The sequence below is a fragment of the Tachypleus tridentatus genome, chromosome 13 (assembly GCF_004210375.1).
Source record: "Tachypleus tridentatus isolate NWPU-2018 chromosome 13, ASM421037v1, whole genome shotgun sequence".
Classification (NCBI taxonomy): Eukaryota; Metazoa; Arthropoda; class Merostomata; order Xiphosura; family Limulidae; genus Tachypleus; species Tachypleus tridentatus.
The window spans coordinates 50,848,523-50,871,706 of NC_134837.1; the positions used below are offsets into that span (position 1 = coordinate 50,848,523).

At 32.8% G+C, this 23,184-nt stretch overlaps 1 protein-coding gene across 8 annotated transcripts in view; it reads right to left on the reverse strand.

Moving 5' to 3' along the window:
- Positions 1–11,566: 11,566 nt before the first annotated feature.
- Positions 11,567–23,184, reverse strand: part of LOC143240712 (uncharacterized) — a 98,813-nt gene continuing 87,195 nt past the window's right edge. For all 8 annotated transcript variants that reach the window (XM_076483618.1, XM_076483619.1, XM_076483616.1 and 5 more), the window contains 5 exons: positions 22,729–22,872; positions 21,634–21,837; positions 17,057–17,260; positions 15,996–16,099; positions 11,567–12,329 (listed from right to left, as the gene is read on the reverse strand). In XM_076483618.1, the coding sequence (XP_076339733.1) occupies positions 12,234–12,329; positions 15,996–16,099; positions 17,057–17,260; positions 21,634–21,837; positions 22,729–22,872 (752 nt within the window). In that variant the 3' untranslated portion in view covers positions 11,567–12,233. The remainder of the gene's footprint in view (positions 12,330–15,995; positions 16,100–17,056; positions 17,261–21,633; positions 21,838–22,728; positions 22,873–23,184) is intronic.

A 23,184-nucleotide genomic window follows, 5' to 3' on the forward strand; every position in this document is an offset into this window, starting at 1 on the left:
TAAAATTGTATCTCTAGACCGCTGGTATGGGTATTAAAACTTTTATTAAAATAAAGCAGAGAATAACATTTCGACCTTTTTAGATCATCTGTAAGTTAACAAAAAAAGTCAAAATTTTGTATATTGCCATTAAAAATAAATATACATGTGTTGCAATATGTGTTTCAGAATTACATTAAATTAAAGAAACCAAATGAGAACAAAAATTGTGAATTGTTAATTTAACATCTACTTTAATATAGCCCATTTCAAGGTATCAATTAAATAAAACAAATCTTTATAGCTTAGCTCTTGTCGAATTATAAGAATAGATCAGTTTAGAAAAGCCGAAATTAACTGGATGAAAAGTTTTATTTGTGTTTATACATTCATAATAACTGGCTTTTTCACATAAATTAATTTAGTAAAGCTTAAATTTGTACTTCAATTTTTTGTTTATAAGACACTGTAACGTGTTGTTATTTTGGATTACCTAGCAAGTACAAACTTATTTTACCTAACAATGAAATGGCCTGGCATGGCCAAGCGCGTAAGGCGTGCGACTCGTAATCCGAGGGTCGCGGGTTCGCGCCCACGTCGCGCTAAACATGCTCGCCCTCCCAGCCGTGGGGGTGTATAATGTGACGGTTAATCTCACTATTCGTTGGTACAAGAGTAGCCCAAGAGTTGGCGGTGGGTGGGGATGACTAGCTGCCTTCCCTCTAGTCTTACACTGCAAAATTAGGGACGGCTAGCACAAATAGCCCTCGAGTAGCTTTGTGCGAAATTCCAAAAAAAACAACAACCTAACAATGAAAAAAATTAATGTTTTTGTTTTTTGTTGTTCTTTTACTTTAATGTTTGCTACAGGCTATTTTTATTTGTACTTCTAGGCATAAGTGCAGAAACAACGTTTCAATAGAAGTTCTTAGATTAACGGCAATTAAGTAAGATTAACTCACAAATATACATAGTTACAAAATGTCCTTGCTAATATTCAAGTAAATACATAGATTCGACAAATTTCACTTCTAACACTGAACCAAAAACAACTTCCTGACATTAAGCTCATAAACTCTCCGAATACTCATTAAATTTATTAACCAATTACGCTGTTCATAAATAATGGACCCATCGTCTCAGAATATTAGACGAAGTTTTTCGATTATTTTATCATGCTTGTAGCAGCTTTTTCTGTCAAACAACTAAATTATAATATTGCAAAAAATAACTTACAACACTCATCCCTTCCTGCATCGTGATTTCCTCGAATAATCTTAATATACAGATAAAACAGTTCACTAAATTGTCTATTTAGCAAGTTTTTTTTTAGTGGTTTCTTTCTCCAAGCAGATAGCCTAGTTCTTTTGTGCCATAAAACGCCAAACCCACCCACCCGTCCAAGGAAAATAGAATGCAGTCGGGATGACTTCTTGTCCCTTATTGTTACATGCTTGTCCTGTCTCAATGGGAGTTTTCTCCCGAGGAAAACCATTGTGAATCTTTCTCTGAAATTACTCAGTTGGCCATTCTCTCGACAATGCGTTTTCATAAATGATCACAGTGTATGACCTTTGACTTGAACTACCTGTTCTTATAAATTCTGTAAACAACACTACTGATTCTTTTTTTGTATAATATTTGGTCCTTCTCAACATTTACTTAGCTTTGAAATTTACCCTTTTTTGCAATGGAAATTGTAAGTCATACCATGCTACCTTGATGAAATCAAGTCTTATCAGCATTAATAAGAAGATTTTCATTTCATCACTAGCTGTTTTAAGTCTTTCCCAGGTAATATTATGTATGGCATCAGCAATATTATTTGATATAAGTATCAAAAGGCCCAATAATACTTTAAGTGTATTTTCATATACTGCTGTTCGATAACGCATCTTGATTCCACATTTTCTGATGTTCGTTATATAAATGTCTAATTGGTTTAAAAGTGTACAATGTACTTCTCCACCATGCTGCTAGAAAATGGATGAAGAACCGTTATCTTGTATCTCAGAACGACTGGTATGGATATTAATGCTTAACATGCCAGCTGTTCTGAGATACATTTTTATTTCAAGTGGGTTTCTCATCATCAAGATCTGTTATCTTGGTCTTTTTTTTATTATTCCAGTGAGCCGACACATTTCCACAAACAAGGCTGATTCAAAATTTCACTCCTGATCTGAATGAAGTTCCAAAGGCATCCATTAAATTTATTGACAAGTTTCCTCGCTAAGTCTCTACTTCCTAATTAGAAACAACATGTTTTTCTGGTTAATTGATATAATAGTCTATCACAATTATGATGTGTTTATTCCCAATGCTACTTTGTAATGGAGGGCTGAGTGCATCAACAACAATTCTCTCAAGTGGTGCTTCAACACAATACTGCTTCTGTTAAGGAACGTCTCTCTGAGAAAATAGTTCACATGCTACAGCAATTCTCTAAAAACCCCCAGCATTCAGCCCAATAGAAGTATTGACTTACTCTTTCCAGTGTGTCTAACAAGGTTGGGGAAATAATGAAGTGTTATGGAATGTAAAAACTGTAAAAGTGCCAGCTATAATCGTTATTTTTATTCTCTGTACAACTTCGTCTTGTATGACTTTTTGCCACAATGTTTTTTGCAGCATTCTTAATCCACTGAATAAATGATTTCAAGTTCTTATATTTGTCCTGAGCATTTTTCAGTTGAGCATTGGATCACATTAGTTTTCCATCATCATTTGAAGATATCAATTCTAGATCATACACTGTTTTACTACATGTTTGTCATTTTAACTACCTTGCACTTCCTTATTTTTATAGTGTTTCCATTTTTGGTAAACATACTCTTAGTGATAAATGATCAAGATTTCTATGGATCTGACATGGGTAATACAAAGCGTTAAAGTTGTATTATTGAAGATTTTCGAACCACCTCTCTACCTAGCCTTCAGGGTTACAAAATTAATCCAAAACATCAGCGTTGCATGATATGTCTGAAGTGCAAACATTAGCCTATATTGGAAATGACTTAGGACTGGAACAACTCTCAGTAACTCTTTTTGAGTTGTGCAATATATCTTTTATGCTGTAATCAGACTTTGCTATAATAGGAAATAAAAATCATTTCCATGTTATACTTATGATAAAATTGCTCTTACTGCAAATTCACTAGCATCTACATCTATTGTAGATCAATACATTGGATGTGATAATAGAGGAAAAGTGGTTAATTATTTCTTCAGCTTATTAAATTATTGTTCACAATCGGTGGTCTGATAGAATACGTTTGTGTTTTTTTAAGTAATATTTATAGAGGAAAAGCTGAGAGACTGTTTCACAAAATTATGATAGTAAAAACACAACCCAACAAATTCTCTTACCTCATGCCGGTTCTTTGGTGTTGGCCGATTTTAGATAAAGTCAGTCTTCGATAAATTTGTAGATACTTACTCTCTGCCAACTATGTACCTCCGTAAACTCACATGTTGATGGAATAATTCACAGATTTCTTTAAAATCATTTTAAGGTTTTCCTTCCTCAATCGAGCTAGAACTTTTCTTAACCCATCATAAGCAGTATCAAAGGTCTTCCCATATGTGATTACGTCATCTAATATTTCAAGTATGTAAGTATTACGTTACAGGGTAATTCGTTGAAATGTAGCAGGTATACTATATAATCTAAAGGGTAACAAAACAAATTGCCACGATCCATCTCCTACAGTAAAGGCTGTCTTTTCTTTGCGTGTTTAATTGGCTTGCACTTACCATTGTCCACTCTTAAGATCCGATGTTGAAAATCAGTTTGATCTAGACAAAGCTTCCAAAGTACAGTCAGCCTTTAGTAGTAGACTGGCATTAGTCTTGGTAACTTTATTTATCTCTAGTAGTCCATGTAGGAATTTGTGTAACCATTTGCCTTACTCACAAGTACAATAATGGATATCCATTGACCACTACACTGTTATATTCTCCTTGGTCTTTCACTACTTCCATCTCTTTTAAAGCCTTAGCCTATATTACGAGTGGAAGTCATCTGACTAGTTAATCTACTGGGACTCCATCTTAAGTATAAATTTTGTGAGATATTTCATCTGTTCAGTCTAAGTCATGAGGTCTACTAGAAAAGGTATCTTGATATTTTATAAGCATGTCTTGTGATATACGGCATAATAAGCTGTAAGACCTCTATTGCTTCAGTTACACAGCTCTCGTGAGTCAGGTAGTAACCTGTCCTTATGTAAGGATTTCACATCATACTTCCTACATCTGCCTCAAAGGTAACTGTTTCTGATGCTGTTTTATGTGGAAGTACTACCTGTTTATAACTTTACATGTTGCAATGTCTCATCCAGACTTATCTCAAAGTTTATGGCTTGTTATGATGATGGTCATAATGATGGCATCTTTCTTCTTTAAATCCAAGAAAGTTCTTCCAACCATTGATCTTTTTATGGCATATTCGAGTGTTTGTTTCTACTACACTACACTCATTAGATGTAAATTTATTTCTAATAACTCCTGGAATGAGTGATCATTTTTCGATAGTGCAATGACTGCTCTTTTTTAATGTTACTGGAAGTTCAACCTCAGGTATAGCAATTGTCAAATACTCCATAAGGAGTTTTTGTCACAGATTCTGAAGCTAGCTTAACCTCATCTATATGGTTTTGCTTGAAGTCACTTGCCAATAAGCATTTTACTTTGATATGAATTATCCACAAATCATGAGGAGTAAAGAAGTTTTTTACGGCAATGCTAGAATTTCATCTTCACTTCCTGTCTGCACCAATCTCTTTTTTAGTCATTGTTAGAAGTAAAGGAAAATCTTGCAGTAACAGACGACATGGAAGTAATGATAATAAGTGTATATCAAATAAATTATCCTATTCCATATATTCCAACTTCTGGGGTTACATGAATACAGACATATTTCAAATGCATATTTTTACTAAATGATTCAAATGGTTTCATATATATATGTACACTTCTAAAACTACAACTGATTCCTCCAATAGGTTCTCAACGTATTCACCTGGCTTTCAGTGTGTACAAAACATCTACAAAGAACGCGACGTTTCCATCCAATTATATTTTCGTATTTATGAAAACATTACTTCGTTTAATTTTAAAATATTAATATAAACTGCTATAATTTACATATACTCCATTCAAGGTGGCAAGAAAGATATCCGTGTTCATTGTGGTGAAAAAGCTTGCTGTAATAATTGTTATTCAATAAAATCGAAGGTTTTCTTCATGTACTCCCACCAGTATCACATTTCTACGAATTTATGATCCAAACCATGAAATGTAAAATAATATCCCAACCACACTAAATCTTCCCCATTCCTGTGCTGTGAAGGTTTATCTCTCAATACTAGGGATCATTAGGTTAGCTAGAATACAGGGGTGTAGATCTTTTACACCAGATGGGGGGATGATTTTTGCAGCTACTTATGTGGACTGTTCAATTTGCAAATTGGTAATCTCTGATTACGTGAACCTGAAAGCCGTAAACATGCAGTTACAGAGTAATCTTGTTGCCATGATACTTCAAGGTTTCCATGTCGGTTTGTATAAGTGAGATGTTGTGAACAGTTTTAAAAATGTTAATAGAATAAAGGCAAATGTGTCGCAAATTAACTGCACAATATAAAAGATGGCCATTATACAGGGTGTTCGGAAAGTCACTGTGCAGTTTTGTAATCATATTTTATTCAGTCTATTTCAAGCCAGCAATTGATAGCTGTGTTTCGAAACAAAATAAGAAGGATCCAGGCCTGTGTTGATGCCAACGGGGGTCACATTCAACATTGTTTATAATTGTCATTCATATTTACCTCGTGTATTCTATATTGAATCACGTCTGTTAATAAATATATAAGTGCACAGTGACTTTCCGAACACCCTGTACTTGACAAGGTTACTAATAACTTTCATTATTTGAAAACGTAATTCATGCATTAATAAAATTAGTAATTACCCTTGATAAGTTTATATCTACTGAAAAACTGTTCATGTTGTTTGGTAAAAATTAGAATGTCTTTGCGAACTCTTGAAAATTACACATCAATACAATGTAGCACATAATTATTCATACTTTTCATTGAAGTAAGTTACATTTAGTCCTCTAGTCTACATGTTCCCAAACGTAGACCTCCTTTGTGATGACCTGTTTATGAATTCTTTCATAAGCTCTTCTATATTTATCTTGTCGACCTCATCTTTGTGAGTGTGACAAACTGCCACATGGTTGAAGCGGCACTGAGACATAGTTGACCATAACCACGCCTTCAATCGTCTTAATGCACAAAAGCTGCGTTCACATTCGCAGCTGGATACTAGACATACAAGCAAAATTTTCATGAGAAGAAACACTTCACTAAACATCTGCTGGCTTGTTTCATGCATTTTACAGTAAGCATCCTTCGCACCTTTCAGAGATACTGTTTTTGTTGTGTTTTTGAACATGGACAACTGAAACTCGAGCCGTTGTGCAAAGATTTCTGGGTAGAAGTTTATAACCGAGTTGTCAATCTTGCCAGATGTGATCATGTTTTCAAGTGCCAGATACTACCTCAAGTCATTATTGTCTGCATTGAATCTAGTGGTCAGATGTTCTCTGAGTGTGTCCACAAATTCAAAATATTGGCTTCTGTAGTAATCTCTAGCTGTTGCAGAATGGTGTGCTTAGTCATCACCTGTGATCCTTCTGAGGGGTCTGCGAATGCGTGGAAGTTCAATAGGCACCAGATCCAGGGAAGTTACCTTTTTCTCAGCTTCATCAAATATCTTGTTGTAATTTTCCTCTGTTCGCAATACCCAAAATTGCTCAACTGTCATTGCAGATGCTTCAATCATGCCAAATACTGTCGCTGATTTTGCTTGAAATGCACGGTTTAGTTCCACTAATGTAGCTAATGGATGCTGAGCCATCAACAATCATAAAACTGTCTTTCCTTTGTCAAATATGTTCAGCATATTTCGTGCTTTCACTGCTACATCTGATTTTTCATTTGCTAATTCAGACAAAGAATCAACAATGTCACTGTAGTGATCATTAGCACATGTAATTGCAGATAGGCGGCACAACCAGCGTGTTGGACACAGTAGGCGGATGTATTTAACTGGACCATTGTGGCTATCTGACGATACAATATTTTCAAAGATTGTCTTGTATTTGCCTGACCTCTGAAGTAAGACACCAAGTTCATGTACCCACTGGATAGAATCTCGAACACATTCACAAGCTTCAACTGCATGTTGCATTATTAAATTAGCCTTGTGTGCTCTGCAGCGAAAAAACAAAGCTGACGGTTGCTTCTCTTTTATTTTTGCCTGGCATCCACTGTACGCACCACTCATGTTAGCGACTCCATCATAAGTTTGTGCTCTTAATCCTGACAGTGGTAATTTGAGTCTAGTCAGTACATCAAGTATAGTTGAGAATATTGTTTTACCAGTTGTATTGGAAACACTGTACAAACCAAGAAATGTCTCATGGACGTCAAGGTTCTCATCTACGTATCGTACACATATTGCTTCCTGTTCGGCACCTGTAACACCTTGAGTGCCATCAACCATTAATGCAAAGATTTTACTTTGCTGCACTTCGTGTGCTATGTTCCTCAGTATTTGATGGCTGAACATCTCCATTATTTCATTCTGAGCCTGGGGTGATGTGGATGTGGTTTTCTTTGACAAGTAGGCCGTCAACTGAGGATCTGCCTCTTCCAGGAGCTTCATTAACTGCAGGAAGTTCCCCTCCATATCAGTATGCCCACGTAATGCTAAACCTTGACGCAGTAAGAAACGTAAACTTCAGAATATTTTGGCTAGACTCCTTTTGCATTCTTCCTGCTGCTTCTTTTTTCCATCATGTAGCTGGGCAGTCATTGGAGTTACATCAAGTGAACCTTCTGGAGATATAGTGGACCTGTGCTGAGAGGAGAATTGGTGTTCATTGAATTTCTGTTTTGCCTTTTTCCAGTTGCAAAAATCGGTGGATGTGAAGGTATACTCCACTGGCCTCTCCAATTTCCCTGTAAAAAGGCTTCTATTTTCCGCCTTGGCACAATGAAAGCATATGACTTTTTGAGTCTGATTGTCGAAGTGCAGCCATGGGAACTCATCAAACCACTTGCCCTGAAAGTTGATATTTTGCTTTCTGTCATGGTATTAGTTGTGCGCCTGGATGATATGGTTTTCCACACTGTATCTGTGGAGTGTCAGATTTTTCATTACTGCACAAACTTGTTTCACAACTATCTGGTGGTTCATGATGTGCAATAGTTGCACAAGCATTTTCAGACTCGTTCTCTGATGAACATATTTCCTCTGTATGGCAAATTTCTATTCCTTTGCTTGAGGTTGTTGAATTATCTGCATCTGGATTGTCACTTGTAGTACTAGTAACTGGCTTGCAGAACTGTCTAATACCGGAAAGTTTCAGACGCTTGTTTGTCATAATTGAAATCTGTTTCCCAGATGACTCAACAGACTAAAATACAGTCTTGATTGAAAAACTCTAACGTACAACGAACAAAGATAGAACAGAATTGAAGTAGGACTGAACTGTGAACCTCACAGTGACAACGGAGCCGACTGACCGCCTGGGCATCGTTGGGACAATGTGTGCTAGTTACAACACAAGTAATTGCAAGTTTCTCGAAAAATACTTAAACAATCACAAATATATTATAATCCTGTTAAAGCTCATCAAAAGGCAAACACGTTGTGATATAATGTCTATAAGCACGTCTATTAAATAAAAACACCTAAACAAAAACAAGCAATACAATTCAAGTAGAGGTTTCAGGCCGTTGAAATTGCTCCTTTTGTGTTCTAATTATACAAGAAAATAAAATATTTTTACTATATATGATAAGAGAATATATTGTTCTTTTACCATAAAGCACCAGCACTTTATTAGAGGACGGTGATAATCTAAAATTTCATGGATTAATGAGGGCCACAAATACAGGTCTAATGAGCCCCGTTATAAAATCGAGGCTCAGACTAAAGGGAGCGGAGGGGGGTGATGTAGAACGCGTCTGGATCCGAGCGGCCCGAACCTGTCGTTAACTGTACACTAAACGTACACTATGGTCAGCGGCTTTGGCAGCTAAGGAGAGTAAGGCGTTTGACAATAAAACCGGCTAGACATGCATAAAAACAAAGGACGTAGGAAAACCACACAATATACACATAAGATAGATGCAGCTAAGGGCTACAAATGGCCTGCCAGATCTAGATCACATGAGTTTACGCTTGGGAGTAATATTTTCGAATTTCATGCTCTGTTCAATCTGTTGTGATGAAAATTTTACTTAATCTTACACTACGTAGGTAGATTCTGTGATAGTGCTTGCAAGCCTTACATTTATACTTAGGCCTACTGATTGATACTTACGAACTATCACTTAGAAAAGCTTAGAAGCACGCCTATATTAAAGATGTACATTTCGGCTACTGAAAAAGCCTACATCTAGGCCTAATTATGTAATTCGATTGGTAAGAACACAAGAATCACAAGAACAAACACACAATTTGTAGGCCCGTGATGCAATAAAACAATTCAACAGACCAAACTGTAGGAGGAGATGATTGTATGCACCATACAAAATGAAGGGGGGATGTATCCCTTCAGGATCTACGCCCCTGCTAGTATACCAAAGACATTGCAGGGAGAACTCTAGAATCAAGATGCTATTTGTATCATCAATTGTTTGTTTTGAATTTCGCATAAAGCTACACGAAAGCCATCTTAGCTAGCCGTCCCTGATTTAGCAGTGTAAGACTAAATGGAAGGCAGCTACTCATTACCAATCACACCCAACTTTTGGGCTAGTCTTTTTACCAATGAATAGTGGGATTGACTAACTTTATAATGGCCCCACAACTGAAATGGAAAGCACGTTTGATACGACGGGGATTCGAACCCACAACCTTTGGATTACGAGTCGAGTACTTTAACCACTTGAGCATAGCGGACATCAAGGGATTCTAAGTCTTAAAACGATGCAAGGTCTGACAAGGTATGTGCCACTGGACTCCTGTATCATACTCACTCCTACAATTTAACTAATTTTTTTTGTATAATCTATGAATTAATTATGAAACTAGCAGTATGTTTTCTTACAGATATGCATTGTTGTTATTATTTAATTAACAAACACAAAAAAACAAAGGTATTAAATAAAAACTATCTATGAATAATTCATTTATCAAAGTTTTTAAAAATAAAATATTTTTTTCTAGATATACCTTTGTTAATTAATTTTCAATGAAATTATGATACTGTACAAAATTTTTATTCAATATTCCTCTTAACTGAACCATCATCTTAGCACTGAAACCTAGTAACAAGCTACATTACCTAAAACTACAAGCATGGGAAAAAAGAAAAACTGCCTAAAATTGATGTGTTACATATATTTAAATAGTGGTTCATAGTATCTTTTTACTCTCATTATCTAGCTCAAACGACCAGTTCTGACATTGAAAGAAAAACTTATTGGACAATGAGCTGTGAGAGAAAAGTAAATGCTGTATTTTTTAACACACCTTTGATTTGAAATCTTGGAATTGTGTTGTGAAAATGAATGAGGAAAGCATAAAAAAAATCTGCAGTGAAGTTTTGTAACAATTTTTAAGCTTAATGATTTTTCCAATATTTCTCAGTCTTTTAGTTTTCGGCGCAGATAGCCTCGCTGCTTTGTGCCATAAAACACTAAATCAAACAATCAATCAACTTTTAGTTTTCAAATCTTAGTTTTTACAATAAATTCTTGTGAAATCCGTATTGTTCTATAATGCCATTGTGGTGTATCACTTAAGAATTTCATAAGCATATCCAAAGATTTTACTGTTTTATCAACCCGGTTACATTTTTAAAAGATGGATCAAATATTAAACAGTCAGATATGTCCTAAAATTGTCAGAATCAATCCCACATTTTGATAACTATGCTTGAGCTTTATCTTGGAATTTACCAACTTGGGTAGATATATATCATCATCTTTCTAGATTCAATTTATTGATCTAATAATGAGCAAGATCCTTAACATTTTATCTTTAACTTTTCTTATTTCAGTTTAATATTGTGAATATTCTCAAAAAATGACACAATGCCTAAATGCACCAGCCACCTCAAATTTTGAACAGATACACTAGAAAGAAGGAACATATCAATCATATTTACCATTAACTCTTGAGTTACTATAACAAACATTATAATTTTACAGCCACTCTGGTAATGCACTCATGGTACCAAGGTATAAATTTTGTTCAGTAGTAATGGGGTACAAACCATGGACCCTTGGTTCCACAATCTTCTACTTGGATCTGGTTGAACCAAAGTAGTGAAATGTCAGTGTACTAAATAAAAAAACTCTAACACCACATGTAACTTAATTAACTGTTATTTTATATGTTAAGAGACTTTTGAGGTAAAATTATACTGTAGTGTTTTTTTTTACATAGAGGTGAATTACTTAGAACACTTCACAATGTAGAATTTCTCCAAAACTGAGGATGTGAATTTCATTCTTACTTTTAATTACAGATTCTTTAATAACAACAAGTCATACCAACATTCTTGTTATCAGACAAAAAGAATTTAATATATGTATGTATGTATGTATATATATGACTCAAAATACAAGGTTGGCATTTCAATAAAATTGGTGAGTAAAACAAACTATTAAACATTTACTAAAGAACATAATTACAGACAAAATGGTCATAAAGAAACTGACCATATACATCATGTAAACGTAATAAAACTGCTACACACTATAGCAACAGAAATCTTAGATGGGGAGACTCAAGTTGAATGCTTGGAACAATACGTAGCTTGACTAGGTGCAGGCTACAAAATACATATGAATTCCACTTTTGTATAAAAGTTGGTAATTTTCTTATACACCATTTGCCACATGCATTTTATGATAAATAATAAATAAACATGGCATATTGGATTATTCACATCCAACATTGCAATTTTTGTCTTTTGTAGTTTCAAATAAGATATTTTTTAAATATTTACACAGTGGTATCTTCAAAGACAAACTTCATAGAATAGATTTTGGAACAAACTATATAATTTTCATTTCAGTGATTGAAAAAAAAAAAGACTTTGACGCTGTTCACTGCCTCTTGGTTTAAGATGGATGGTCCCCTAGCATGGAAAGTCATTACGGAACCATTAACATATCATTTAAGAAATCTAAAAAAAACAGTTGTAATAAGTACAGAAATCTTTATCTCAGCTGGTAAAGGCACATTTTCAGCTCATCTATAGCCTTCTGATAACGTTGTCTGTCTTCATCAAGAAGATGCTTCAGCTGAAATAGTTCCTGCCAAAGAGTGAAAAAAAAACTTTTAAAATACATTTTATTTATATTTCTTTTCCCTAAGACCTTTTAAGTAAGTAACAAACTAAATTTGAAAGTTATAAAATTGATGGTTTGGGCAATTCTTAAAACAGAAGTGATATGCTTGAAGCCATTTTAGAATGGCCAACAAAGAAAACTTTGTGCAGATATCGCTTGTAGTTTAATTTACAATACAACTTAACATAAGGGGGGGGGTTTACATCCCTGTACTAAAAAGTTTTTGAAGTGATGCCTAATCCTTTATATGAGTATGTGGAAAAAAATTCTTTAAGCATGGTAATTTTGGTTAGTTTGGGAATAAATATGAAGCAACACACACACAAAGAATAACATGTATTTAAATGGGTCATTCCATCTCAAATCATCCAGATTTTGGAAAATTTTCCAGGTGACCCCCCCCCTCAGAATGCCTTGAAAAAATTACCAAAGATTAGATCAATATCCCTAATAGTTTCTGATTTACAGCCCTGTAAAATTTAGTTAAATTTTTTCTCTTTTTGGCAAATTCATTTTCGGGCAAGTTTGGCTGCTTAAAGCTGCAAGATGATGGTTGTAGAAGGCTGAAATATGCTACACTGACTGAATTAATCTCACAGAATTGAAAAATGGTCTTAAACCAAGTTTATCTCTCTTAGAATTTGCATAATGAGGCTGTAAAATCACCTGAAAACTCAAAATCGTAAAAAAACATTGGTTTATTTAATAAGCCATAGACTTAATATGATACAAAGCTGAATTTTGTTTTCTCATTTCCTATAACATATCAGTTGATAAATCAGCAATTGTTGTAATTAAAAGTCTATTAGATCTCCTGTAAAAAAATTTAGTTGCATGCAACTTTTTATGATTTAGCTAAAAATAGTCCTACTGCAGGCCACAGTTTGACCATGTCACCAGTTATTCAGCCTTTTCAGATTTTTACCATATATTCTTACATCTCTGAATACGATCTACAAAAAAATCAGGATGGTGTTCAACCTACTTTTTAAGTTATACTTTTTTAAAGTATCCTCTGACCATACGTTATTTATTTGAAAAAAAACTTGAATTCAGGTGTGTTACTGTGTGCAAATATATCCATACAATTTTGAAATAATTTATGAATCCCATTGAAATATTCTAATCAGCCTTTACCTTATATTCTTACATCTATGAATATGTCTTCAAAAACATCAAGGTTGTGAAAAATAATAAATTATCAAATATTAAGTGTTTCTGATATGTACCATTGGGCAAAGGACCACATTCAGGGCATTCAGTTCTTTCTTGTCAATCAGGAATCAGTCCTACAGAATTGTGTAAAGTTTGATTTACTTGAGTGCTATGAAAAATACAAAACTGTGGCAGGTATTAGGTCACATCATAGCTTTATTCTACCAACAAATTGTATATGAGAAGGCTATCAGATGATGATGTGTACACAGTTGTAACTGTTGGTAGTAGCAGTGAAAGTGATGCTGCAGCAGCTCAAATAGGGTCTAATGATAGCAATGACAATTATCGGCCAGGGAAATATGTGGTGTGCATATACGATCATGAATGGTATGTGGGAAACATAAAAGATAGATCAGATGAACAGTCTGATGCGTTGGTGTCATTTATGAAGAAATCAGGAAACAAACTGTTCTCATGGCCTGCAAGGTCACGTAAAGATGAAAAGTGGATTCCTTTTCAACATATTCTTTGTCTGATAAGTGCACCTACCATACAAGGAAGTAGTGCTTGCCACTATGTTCTAAGTCAAAGTGATCTCAACATAATCAAACTCGAATTTCAGAAATTTATTCAAGCTGTCTGAATGAAGCAATGTTTATTTTTTGTTGTCAAGGCTAATTATCACCAAAGCAGTTTTTGAAACATTTCATTGTCACAATTATTTCAGTTTGGTGTGACTATAATCTTTCTCAGTTATCCCCTGTTGTACCACTGTGCTTTCTGTGTCTGATTTACCTTTGTATTTATATTACGAATCTTATACTCAGCCATATCTGCATAACTGTAATGCATACACAATATATTTGCATTGCCATGTGATATAACTAGTTATGCCAATAAACTTGTTCAGAAACAAATTAATTCTTTCTTGTTTCTTACAACTTCATTATTTAACATTGTGAAAGGCTAGTTAGAATATTTCAGTGGGATTCATAAAACTCTGACAGGTATTTTTCAAAACTATATAGATATATTTGCACACAGTAACACACCTGAATTGAAGTTTTTTAAGATAAAAAATGTATGGTCAGAGGATACTTTAAAAAATTATAACACAAAAAGTAGGTTGAATACCATCCTGATTTTTTTGTAGATCATATTCAGAGATGTAGGAATATATGGTAAAAATCTGAAAAGGCTGAATAACTGGTGACATGGCCAAACTGTGGCCTGCAGTAGGACTATTTTTAGCTAAATCATAAAAAGTTGCATGCAGCTAAATTTTTTTTACAGGAGATCTAACAGATTTTTAATTACAACAATTGCTGATATATCAACTGATATGTTATAGGAAATTAGAAAACAAAATTCAGCTTTGTATCATATTAAGTCTATGGCTTATTAAATAAACCAATGTTTTTTTACGGTTTTGAGTTTTCAGGTGATTTTACAGCCTCATTATGCAAATTCTAAGAGAGATAAACTTGGTTTAAGACCATTTTTCAATTCTGTGAGATTAATTCAGTCAGTGTAGCAAATTTCAGCCTTCTATCACCATTACTCTTGCAGCTTTAAGCAGCCAAACTTGCCCAAAAATGAATTTGCCAAAAATAGAAAAAAATTAACTAAATTTTACAGGGCTGTAAATCAGAAACTATTAGAGATATTGATCTAATCTTTGGCAATTTTTCATTATATAGGTAGAAAAGCATATGTGAATTTTTTCAAGGCATTCTGTGGGGGTCACCTGCACCCCCCTGGATGATTTGATATGGAATGACCAAAATATTATTTAGAATGTTACAACCATCTTTTGCTACAGCCACACAGACAGACAGCTAAATAAATCTGACATTTTAGTTTTTCACATTCATGGCATACTGATGGAAAAGCTTTACTCTTTCTGATAAACTCTTGCTTTGTGATGAATTAATTGATTATGTTAAAAGAGTAAAATTAAAACAGTTTTACTTCTTTCACCAAATAAGCAACCTACTCTCTTTACTTTGCTGCCTAATAGATTGGAAAATACCTAATTTCTGTCCATTAAGAACAAATGCTCTTTATTTTTCTTATAAAACTTCTGTGAAAATCTTCAAATTGTTGTCATACAGTACCTGAAATTCCTCTTTTAATAAAAGTATCATAAATATTTCAATCAATACCAAACTAGTACTCAAACAATTAACCCCAGCTTCTTTCAATGTCCTGACTATATCTGAAGAGTTCATAATGGTCATGTTTACTCAGCATTAAGTGTATAAAACAATTAAAATAGTTGAAGTGGAATTATAAAAATTTCAATTTATCATACTATTACAGTTACAGATACATCATTTTCCTTGCATAAATATTCATTTACTTAAATAAAATATTTGCCAACAGCAACAACCTATTTTCAAACTAATACTTTGATAAATTAATTAAGTTCTAAAGAAGGCTTATCACTTTTATAAATAACAAGATACTTGCATTCACTTGCTGATGAAATCTGTCCACCTGATTATTAAGCTCCTGGTTCTTCAAGCCCAGCTGTTGACATCTTTGAAGCAAAAACTCTTTTTCTGATTTTTGTTCTGTTAGAGATATATAAACTAGTTTACATGACTACAAATTAAACATCATTCAAAAGAGGAGTGTCAAAGTATTTTTTTAAAAACATAATTCAAATTTCAAAAGCTCAAATACGAAAATAATAAAATACATATAAAACTTTCAATGAGAAAGACAAGGAATAATTAATACCAGGACACTTTGCCAACTCTGGGTAAGAAAGGGATAAATTAGTACCAGGAAATTTTACATAGTTGGGTGAATACAAGAAACAATTAATACTGATAAAGTTTACATAGGTGTGATACAAGAAACAGTTAATACTGGTGAAGTTCATATAGTTGGGTGAATACAAAATAATTAATGCTGGGGAAGTTTACATAGTCGAGTGAATACAGTAAACAATTAATACCTTCATCTTTATACTTAAAATACTTCACTAAATGACATGAAACTTCATGAATATAACCTTCCAACCCATCACAGGTAGTAGTACTAGTAATAATAAAACAACTAACAGAAAAAGAAACTTTGTTAAAAACAAGTTATGGAACACGATTTCCACGGAAAATAGTTTCACAGCAAATTTACATATTTTTCATTTACAAGCAAGGCACCAGAGAGACAGAAGTAAACATTGAAACATTTTTTAAAATTTCCTTGTAAAATATACTACATAAATATCATATGATGTTAAAATAGTTTTCAGCAAGAAAGCATTAAGACACAATAAGAATTAATGTTACTAAGGTTTTGAAATAACAACTGTACATGTACATCTGACACCTGGAAACTCAAACACTAGTCTTGATATATTATGACCAGAGAACTTTATGAATTTAGGGCAGAAGACAGGATACAGTACTGACATCAGGACAATCTCAAAGTAACAAAAGTGAAATTTAATAATGCTAATACATTGATTATATGATATTGATAATGCTAAAAAATCTCAAGTATGATTGAGTTAAACTTCTCACCTGCTAGATGATGTTCATAAGCTTCTAATACAGCTTCAATGCCAGGCCAGGAGTAACTTTCATTTTTTCTAACTTTAGATCTCTCTAATACTTTACTTTCTCTGTTAACCAGGTTTTTATTAGCAAAAGTAACAAGTGAGTTTTCATTTAGACTTGTATTATGCTGAGAATATTGGTCTGTTGCCTGGGACGGTTTTTGTTCAGCTGAAGGAAAAAAAAAAATTTGTGACTTATGCCTAACTGAACAGCTTTCAAATTACAAGTCATGAGAACACATACAAAATTACCTTAATTTTAGTTGATATATCTATTTATTAGACAACAAGAAAAGGTAAATTCAGATATTTATAAATATTAGGAAATATGCAAAACATCAAATATGTTACAAAGTACCAATGAAAGAAACAAAAATAGAAAAAAATTACACACAGATCATTTATCATGATTATACTGATTTTTGCTAATCTGAAAACCATAAGTAAATAAATGTGTGATCTTTGATTTAGGATAAATAAAAACAAAGACACAAAATCTTGAGTTATAGAAAAGATAATACTGTAGAATCAAGTTAGAGTTTGTACACTTATCAAGACAAGAACTCCAAAATTTTTTATTGATAAAAAGCCAGAGTTTAAAAAATTAAAACAAGTAGGGATATGCTGGCATTTTTTGGGCTGATACCAAGTTCAATACCACCTTTAGGTGAATCAAAACCATAAAGAATACTGACATAATGGATAGTAAGAAACTGGCTAGATACCATATAATATGTATTAAGTAAAACAAAAGAGATTGTTCAGTTGATATATTGACATATCTTGCCATTTCTCTTTTATTTTCCTGCTTTGTTCAATATTAAACAAGGATGTTAAGGTCACAGAATCAAAAAAGATTAGGTTCCTAGTCTGTCAGTATTTCTGAATGATGAGCAAAACTAATTCAAGTAAAAATAATAATAATAAAAAATTTGGTGTTAAAATAAATAACTTGGTGTTAGTACAAAAGCACAAGCCTAATTCTGATGAAACTTTTATCAAAACACTAAACAGGTTCAACAACTTAAATTAGTTCACATACAAACAGCTGTTGTTCAAGCACTAATAATATAAATAGTAACTCAATCAGTAAAGAGATTGTCACATTCCAGACAGGAAAGGCTGACAAGCCTGGTATTGGGTAAAAAGTGTTGTCTATACTGATGATAGCAGATAAAGAGTAGTTGACATATTACTTTCTTCTTTGGGTTTGTTTGTACATTCTTATACTCATTTAGCCTTGAAGTTTTTAAAATCAGCTGAACCGAGTAATAAAATACTGAGATTATAGAACCTTCACACTCTTAGTATAACTACTTCTTAAATTTGCTAAAGAAATATTATGATCCATAATGGAAGCTTTAGAATAATATAGTAACACATGAAATAGAACATTTCTGATATGAAAAAAAATGTGTGTTTGTACATAAATACATCTTGGTCTACATTATGGAACTACTTGATGTTATAATAAGATAATTATCAAACAGTAAATAAAAATTTTAAGAATGGGAGAGTACTGAAATACAGTTACTTGTACCATATTTTGCTAAACAGTATCTTGTAGCAATGAAGTACCATACACATATGCATTTCTTTTCAGAACAGGCATTAGTTACATTTTTGCATGTTACACAAGCAGTAGTATATAATTTACATTGCTTTACATTCAGAACAATTAGATTTGAGGATTGGACAAGAACTGTTATCTTCATAAGTGCTAGAGAAGCAAACTATATGTCAACTTTACACATATTAGCAAACTATACTTTAGCAGAAATCTCCATTTTATAAAGATTTAATTTTAAGAAAATACACAAATTAACACAAACATGTTCCTAAAATACAGAACTTATACAACATTTACTGTATGGTCCAATGTTTCTAGTAAGTAGTGCAGTGATAAATACTGAAGAAAGATTTAAACACATCTATGATGATCATATCTGATATATGTATAACAACATATGGTATTACAAAGTAAAATAATTCTCTCTCAGTGACTGTAATGGTAACCATTTTTCTTAAATTGAGAATAGATATATAAGAAAAATTAATCTGAAACTTACAAACTATTGCATGTTATTATTCCAGGTGCTAACTCCTCAGTTAGATATTATTGGTAAAAAATAAAACCTATATGACAAAATTTCTGTTGTGTCTACTTAACAATGGTCATATATTCAAATATTCTCTACAATTTTCTTCTACAGCAATAAACAGTTAATTTCCATATGCAGCCATCAGAAACAAAAATAGAAGAAACATATCTGTTCTGCTATTATATATATTTCTTCCACAGAGTTTATCTAAATTTTGTATAAAATATTCTAGCCATTTGAAAGCATAAAGCTGAAGAATACCTTTCACGTATACATGTATCACATGATGCTAATACCTCTTTAATCTTGAAAATGTTTAAAAAAACAAGGGTGGGCAAAACTTGAATACTACGAGCAGCCTGCAAATGTTTGAATAACTTTGGTTGTAAAATTAATGTTTCAACTTTTAATTAAAAACAACAACATTTCAAGCACTCATAAATACCTTTAATATTTTATCAAATAACCTTAAATCATCTTTTGGTTTATTCTTAATTATATCTTTTTACACTTTGTCATAGTTTGTTTTTAATGTTATTTTCCTCTTCTGTCCTTTACCAATGTTGTTATTTATTGTCAAGTGTTGATGTTATGGTATTATGGGCAGAGAAACTTTAGCCATTGGCAAAATGTGGTGTTGGGTTACACTAAAAAAATTATTAAGCCTTTCAAATATGCATCTTAAAACATAACTAATTAAAATATAAAATTGAAACTAAATACATTTAACTCTATCTAACAATGATAAAGTGCAGGTTAGAATAAAAGCAGAAACCATGCTATGAGCAGTTTGTCTAGATCTCTGTGGAATCGTTCATGGCAATTTTAAAATAATTGATGGGAGACTGTATTTTAAAACATGTTTTTATATTGGTTATAATAAGGCTCTAGCTCAAATAAGCTGAGAAATCACAACCCTATGCCTAGAAAGTGGGTGTGGTCACTATCAAGAGTTCCAAGAAATATTTCTCCTTTCTCCAAACATGTCTTAAGAAGCTTAAAAGAAAAACACATGAATGAAGCAATTAACGTAGTTTCTGTCTATACACAGAAGAACAGTGTACATGAAAAAGTACTCAAGCCACAGATATGAAAAGTTAAGACAAATTTATGCATCATGTGACAACAAAAATGAAGTTTCTCTTGATGACGAGAAATCCACTTGAAATAAAAATGTATCTCAAAACAGTTGGTATGGGTATTAGCACTTTTACTAATAAGCAGAGAACAATGTTTCGGCCTTCCTAGGTCATCTTCAGGTTAACCTGAGATACAGAAATGAAGTTTAAGAATTTTTCTTTCAAGTTTGTTTTGAGATAAAGGAATTAAAACTTGGATAATATAAAACATTGTACCATAACGTAAATTTCAATACCAATTTTTTGGCATACATCAATTGCAAAATTGGCTAATTACATTTTAAATGTAACCAAGTAAAACCTCATGACACAGGCATAAAAGAGTGCTTGTAAATATGGGGTTAAAGCAGTTCTATCCAAGATTATTGTTTTTACCTTTATACAAAAGCTTTGTTTCAGAAATAGAATTCTAAACCTGAATGGCATCTTATTTGCATAGGAGCTAAGTAACTAACCAGCTAGTAGTATCCACTATTATAAAAGTTTTTCCTGGATCTTTGAACCAAATAACTGGATTGATTGTTTCTTTTGCAATTTGCTTGCAACTGAAAGTGCAGAGTGTGCTCTCTTGGTAATATGCAAGATTCATCACACATGCAAAACTCACTAACTCCTCACACCCGAGTAGATGCTCCTAGCATCTGGCTGAAAATCCTGATTTAACCATTGAAGAATGACAGCATCTGATAATATTCAAGTTTCTTTGGCTGAAAACTAATCCAAACTATGTTATTATCCACTGGAAACTGCATATGGTATAATGATATTTATTAAGACATTATGTAAGTAATTCCAACAGAATTATGAGATTAAAGAATTAAAATTGATTGTGTGTCATCTATTTGTTTGCCCCATTTTCATTTTATGGACAAATTTGATTTTTAAAAGCCTAATGCCTGAAAACTGACACTTTGTGCTTATCTTATTCACACATATTTAACTTTCATTAAGTAATATACACATGTTTCTCTCCATGCTACTAAAAACTAAAAAACAATAATCTATTATTACAAAGAATAATTTATCATAGTGTTTGTACCTGCAATTTATGAATTTTTCACCATTACATGTGGAAGACTCAAAAGGTAAACCAAATGTTGTGCAACAGCAAAGGAATGAAAAACAAATTACCATTGTGAAAGTTTTACTAATAATAAATCCACTGGCTGAACTCTTTTTGAAAGACTCATTCATAACATAGCTATATTTTTTTCCAAACTTAATAAATAATAACAGTTTTGGGAAATCAACAGTACTTATTAAAATAATCAAGGACTAATGACAAGCAAATTATAATGTACCTAACTGGAGTTCAGTGGTCTGAAACACAGACTCATGAAACTCTTGTACAAAGTCTCTCTCTAAACGTCTTCCTTCATACCAGGGTATAACTGACACTGGTGTATTTAGTACACTTTTATTGGATGCTTCTAGAGGTACGTTGGAAGGCTGGTCTTTATGGTTCACAGAAAAAAGTTTAGTCTGTTGTGCTTTGGGAATGACTTCTACATAATAAAGAAAGTGAAAACAAAACATTATTCTGAAAACCTGAAATAGTGTCCTTATTAAAACCAAAAAGAGCTAACGTAACTTCATAAGACACTGAAAAAAGAGTATCAACACTTATATGCATAAAGAAAATGTGTTACAATTCAAAAACATACTTTTTGAAACTTACTTTGAAGTGAAACATCAGACAATAGATTTTACCACTTACTAACTTGGGTTTATGTTAATATGTTCATTTACTTTACCTGCTCAAGACTATTGTTTGATCACACCAAATACTTTACTTTTAGACAATTCAAAACCAATATTAGTGGGACACATGTTTGTATGCATGGAAAATAGTTAAGAAATTAACAATCAATCAATTACATGTTTTTGAAAATTTGGGCTGAGAAAGACCAATAAGGGTTTCATCCATGATTACTTTCTGCAAGATCCCTTCAGATCTGATACCCAAAACTTGTTTTAGGTTCTCCTTTTTTTTAATCTAAAGGTTCTGAAACACTAATAACTTTTAATACTGCCTTAACTAAAGTGCACGTAAGGGTAGAAATAGATGCTCACGCACTCATTACATAGGTGGAATCCTATTTTTTCATAATTTGTATTATGTATAGAATCTGTTTTTTTTGCAAGTTGAATTCCAATTTTAAAAAAAAATGTAAAATGCAAATAAACAAACAAGTACTAGCAGCTCAGAAGACAGAAAATACTACCAATGAAAACCCATTGTAACAAAGTTTAGATAACAGTATTGCTGTTTGTTGAATTTCAAACAAAGCTCCTGAGGTAGCTCATCTGACAACTAGACTGAAGAACATACATACATTAGATAAACATAATATATTAAAACAGCTTTGCTACTTCTTGTGTGGAGATTTTTTTACCTTTCTCTGTTTCCTTCATATCAGGAGAATTTAAAACAGTAGAAGGAATATGAACATCTTCATTCTGTTGCTTAGACAGGAGAGGGGGATCTTCTAAAATCAGCTTTATAGGCTGCTTTCTATCTTCTTCTAGTCTATTAGATACTATAAAGCATGCAAATGATAGGTTAAGCAACTCAAATATTATCCACTTTATCAATCATTTACTGAAAACAACAGACTACTAAATTTAATCACTATATATACTCTGAACCAAAGACAATATTTTACCAGTCTATTATTTTACTGATTCATAACAAAATGTTTGCCTAAATGTCTGAATATCATGAAAGAAAGCATACAAAAGCATAATACACACTAAACTTTATTTCTATTACTACAAAAACTTTTCTCAACAACAGTGACAAATTAGTTTGTTTTGAATTTCATGCAAAGATACAAAAGGGCTATCTGCAC